Source organism: Phytophthora parasitica (genome assembly GCF_000247585.1).
Source record: "Phytophthora parasitica INRA-310 unplaced genomic scaffold supercont2.35, whole genome shotgun sequence".
NCBI classification, from domain to species: Eukaryota; Oomycota; class Peronosporomycetes; order Peronosporales; family Peronosporaceae; genus Phytophthora; species Phytophthora nicotianae.
Window position 1 is genome coordinate 551629 of NW_008649021.1, and position 4795 is coordinate 556423.

At 50.4% G+C, this 4795-nt stretch overlaps 3 protein-coding genes across 6 annotated transcripts in view; all 3 read left to right on the forward strand.

The window, feature by feature from the left end:
* Positions 1-11: 11 nt before the first annotated feature.
* On the forward strand, positions 12-932 carry PPTG_12740 (hypothetical protein; the record flags this gene model as incomplete). Its single annotated transcript, XM_008909935.1, has 2 exons — positions 12-262; positions 332-932. The coding sequence occupies 2 exons, from the start codon at positions 12-14 to the stop codon at positions 891-893; spliced, it is 813 nt and encodes a 270-aa protein (XP_008908183.1). The 3' UTR covers positions 894-932.
* Positions 933-1503: 571 nt separating this feature from the next.
* PPTG_12741 (hypothetical protein) lies at positions 1504-3175 on the forward strand. Its single transcript, XM_008909936.1, has one exon. The coding sequence runs from the start codon at positions 1614-1616 to the stop codon at positions 2952-2954; it is 1341 nt and encodes a 446-aa protein (XP_008908184.1). The 5' UTR covers positions 1504-1613; the 3' UTR covers positions 2955-3175.
* Positions 3176-4256: 1081 nt separating this feature from the next.
* PPTG_12742 (hypothetical protein) overlaps positions 4257-4795 on the forward strand; it is a 3311-nt gene continuing 2772 nt past the window's right edge. For 2 of the 4 annotated variants that reach the window (XM_008909940.1, XM_008909938.1), the window contains exon 1: positions 4257-4490. The gene's annotated coding sequence lies outside the window, so the exon portion shown is untranslated. The remainder of the gene's footprint in view (positions 4491-4795) is intronic. The other 2 variants (XM_008909939.1, XM_008909937.1) reach the window with 1 other exon arrangement.

Consider the following 4795-nt stretch of genomic DNA (forward strand, 5'->3'; position numbering starts at 1 on the left):
GGAATCTGCCCATGGAGCGATTGGTGCTGATCATGGGTTTCCTCCAGCTGAAGGAACAGTGGGGGCCCGTGATCGACGTTATGATGAAGAAATGGGACGCAAAGAAACAAGGCAGGAACCTAACGATCCTCACCTTTGATAATCGAGGCGTGGGCGGCACTGATGCGCCATTGGGGCGATACACCACCAGCCAAATGGCCGAGGACGCGGTTTGCTTGCTGGACCATCTTGGATGGGAATCTGCACACTTTGTTGGCATTAGGTACCGTTGTGATATACGATAATATCCTCGCTGCTGAAGGATATCTCATCTGATTTTGTTGTTCTGTAGTATGGGTGGTATGATCTCTATCGAGCTTGCGTGTGCTTATCCCGAGCGCGTGCAGTCCCTCTCTCTATTGGTGAGTACTCGCGGCCGATACATCCCTGACATGCGGTCGATGATCCCGTTGCTTGGTGCCATCTTCTCACCGACTCAGACGGGAGTCGTAAAGAACACCGTGTCGCTCAACTATCCGTCGGACTTCCTCGACCGTCCGATCGGCGATCAAGACGTGCGCAGCGTGCTCGAGCGGCACTACGCCACACTTCCCAACCGACACAAACCGGCAGGATACAAGGCGTTACTGTGCCAGGGCATGGCTGTGCAGACGCACTACGTCTCGGACGAGCGACTCAAAGTCATTGCTAAGGCGGGTTTCCCCATCCTAATTGTCGGTAGCATGCGAGACATTCTGATTCCACCCGAGGAGTCCGTGAAGCTCCTGCAACGACTGCCGGGCGACCAAGTACGTGCCTTCTTCTTCAAGAACGGCGGCCACGGCATCGACACGCAGTTCGCAGAGGAAGTCGCCGACGGACTTGTCCAGACCATGAAACGAGCCAGACTCTGACTGCAACTTACCACGAAATAGAGCAAGTTGAAGTGGGAGATTTGTGTGAATCAAATTGTAGGTTTTGTCATCACGAATGACTTGCAGCAGCGGCAACAAGTGCATGGGTGTCCGTCGGACACCTAAAGATTGAGTTTGCCACGTCAACTTTGGAGAAGGAGTTGAAGCGGATTCATTGTGAACCCTTATCAAAGCAGTCGAAATTTTTACTAGGGTTGCCGTGGATGTACAGAATTAGAGAAGCAGCGTTGCTGTGCCAGCAATTGCACTGAAGTTTGTACTAAGAATCATTTCAAAAATAGTCTCAAGCGTCGACCTCACTGCCTTCTGCGTTGGCAGCAACGCGGCGTTGCGGTGGATCGGCCTGAATGGAGAGTGCGGATTTTTGGACAGGACCATGATGCAGACTGCGCTCCGATCTGCTCTTGGGATTGTGTAGCAAGCGCATAGTACAGAGAAATATCTACGTCCCGTTTTAACTGCCCCACTTCAATATTTTTATCCAATAATGAATCGTATTTACAGTATATCATCCAATCACCATCCGACAGGCAGGTTGAACCGGACGCGATCAAGTGCGGTAACTTGCAGGAGTCGGTTCACATCGCTTCTCCGTCAAAAAGTTTGGAATTCGACGCACTCATTACACAAAACGGCGGGCACCTGCGCAGTGTATTTGATCATTAGCTGACCCCTTCGTTCGTCACTAAGCTAAGCATCATGAGGGAGAGTCTGCCGGCCACGCGCTTGACCATGTCGCTCATGAACCAGGCGGACCCGAACGGCCGCGATCTGCGGCTCTGGCTTCTCTCGGCCGCGACGCACCAAGGCGTAACATACTACCGCATCGCGGGGCGCTTCACCTCGACCGGCCAGACGTGGGAGGTGAGCCACCGCTACTCGGAGTTCCTCAAGCTACGCGACCAGCTGGTCAAGTTCTTGTCCTCGTCCACAGACAAGTGTCCGGGCTGCCGCAACTATCTGCACTCGATCCAGCGCTTCGATTTTCCAAAGAAGCACCTCTTCGCGTCGAGGGCGCCGCCTGTTGTCAACTATCGCGTTAAAGCACTACGCTCCTTCATTAACCTACTGGCGTCCTGGGCCTTCTCCAAGACGCCCAAGTGCCCCACATGTGGAGGCTACGCCTTCGAGGTTGTGCGCAACTTTGTGTTGGAAGGCGACGACCTGTCGGCTGGCGCAGACATGAACTCTATCCGGGAGTCTATGGCCGTGGAAGCCTTTGCTGAACAAAATCTGGCAAGCACAAGAGGCCAGACACATATGCGGAAGAATAGCTGGATGAAACCCAGCTCGCCCATGGATCCGGATATGACTCAAAGTATGTATATCCCTCGCAATAGCAGACAGCAAGCCAGTCTTGGCCCGCCGACAGAGGCACCGTCGCAGCCTCAGCAGTCGAACTCGAGGTCAACGTACCAACAGCCGAGACCAACGTATCCGTCCACTGAGCGACGATACCAACAGCAACGCAGTCGCCAGGACGTCGATCCGTACGACGCCTTTAACGACTATTTGCCGGAGAAACAGTCGAAGGTGAAGAAGGCGACGCAGTCGAACATGGAGCAAAAGATCCAGAGCGGCAAGTTCTCGTCCATGCCATTGCAGGAGTCGATCGAAGAGAGAAAGCAACGTCATCTTCGGGAACAAGAAGAGGCGAACTCGTATCAGCAGAAGCTGTCGAAACACCGCAGCGAGCCTCGCAATCTGTCGGCGCGTCGACCGCTGGCAGAGAGCGAGCTGTCTGTGGGCACCAGTGCCTTTGAGAGCCCCCACTCGAACAAGAGAGTGGCAAGTCGAAATGAGAGCTTCATTTCGGACGTGAGTATGGCAGCCGAACCCATCTTTATCCACGGAGACGAGCTGCAGCGCTACGGCCTCTCGGATGACGAGCGTAAGGCCAGAAGCGCAGCCAGCAGTGTATACTCTGGCGACGACGAGATCGAGCTCACGGGCGTGGCTATGGCGTCTCCTCCGCGAGCGAACAAGAAGAGTAGCAACGACAACTTGTGGCAGCCGTGGGAGTTGGCGAGAGTGGCCTAAGAGCGTCTACCTTTGACAGTCCAGTCACCTGGCACGAGAAGTTTATATGCCAGGTACATTTTATTCATTCGTCTTCGCTTCCCAGCGACATCTCATCGGTGCATTTCGAAGCAGCCGGTAAGACAATACTACAAACAGGGTAAAGAGCGCTGCGACCGACGTGAGTCCAACGTTAGTGGCGCCTACAAATCAATTAACCAATCAGTCTTTCGTTGTTCCAATGTGGCCTAGCGTTATCCTTGCGGATGCCAGTCTGAACTGCGATTTTGTGTCCTCAGCGCTGCCTGGATGGAGGCCAGTGCCATGCTGGCATTAATCCCCTTCCCTCCCGCGTAATGGAGCCATTATCTTATTGAACTGCTGCCCAAGTTATGATCGAATTGATGCATCGAATCGTTTGACGCGGATATACTTCCGAAATTGTCAGTTGTGGACACTATTGCTTTCATTAAAGGCAATTAAAATCATTAAAATAATTAAAGTTATTTTATAAAATAAGATGTTTAAGGAAAACAAAATACTACCAGTATTAGAGAACAGAACAAAATGCTTTAATTTATTTTCATCCATGATAAGCATAGTGATGTTGTGTTGAATTCATGTACAGTCGTGCACCTCGTTTCCGGCACCGATGTAATCTTATATTCGGGGATAATCAATTCGGGTTTGAACACGTTTCAGTTTATAATTTTTCCTTAAGAAATGATGCATTCTAGGTTTTGATATGGCCCACCCAGCCGAAAACGAGGTGCACAACTGTAATGGTTTTAAAACAACTAAAAAACTTACGGTGTATTCGACACTTTCCTGTTCACTGACGTCTTCAAAGAAAAAAGACGCTCAAGGCCGAAGAAGTGATAATTACCTTAACCATTGTATTTGCTAAATAGACCAGGTAATAGCTGCTTGAAAATGGAACGCTATATTTCAAGGCTACACACTGAAAGTGAATTTGCACAGACGATAAGAGTGAGCCACACAAAGAGTAAGGCTTGCCATGAAATGACGATGCTGGACCCTCATCTATGATACCAACATGAACGCAATACATGAAAAATACAGGATGAAACTAGATATAGAAGCTGGGGCACCGTCGGCTGTTTGCAGTAAATGCAAGTAACTTTTACTACATCTATGCGGAAACAACAATCCAATACCAATCAGCCTTTATTATAGTATTCAACCTAGCTTTTCAAATCAATAAAATTAATTTATTCTTGCTTTGTGAAAAAAAAGTATTCGACGTATCTTTCCGAGATAGTACCAGCTTATGACAATAATCTGTGATTGGTGATTTGTAACGTTTTGTCCTTCTCCGGACCAAACCGGACTAATTAGCGTTGGGCTAACTCCCGCCCCTACACAAGTCAAGAAGCGGCTTCGGCGGCGTACGTAAAAATACTTGGGAGCCGCTCCACTTGCTAGAGCACCTTCCTCGTCACCCAACGCCCCGTCAGTCTCCGGGCTCGATCTTCTCTTCGTCCTCCCCGTCGTGCGCCTCTCGATGCCGACTAGCTTCCAAGCGTGAGCTATCATGTGCGTACACCCACTTGAGGCGTATTTTACGCGTATTTTTCCGTTGCTTTGCCGTATTGTTGCAAGACGCTAATGCTGCGCACCCTGGCAACAGACCCGCATAATTGTATCGTAATTCACGTATTGGAAGTCACACTGCAGAGGTGGCCACAGGAATTAGTATGGAGTACATGCTGGAGACCAACGCTGATGCGCAGAGCCCTGCGTGCCGGAATCTGCCCATGGAGCGATTGGTGCTGATCATGGGTTTCCTCCAGCTGAAGGAACAGTGGGGGCCCGTGATCGACGTTATGATGAAGAAATGG

Excerpts from the sequence above, each read along its gene's own strand:
- PPTG_12741 (XM_008909936.1), top strand. The coding sequence starts at position 1,614 with ATGAGGGAGAGTCTGCCGGCCACGCGCTTGACCATGTCGCTCATGAAC.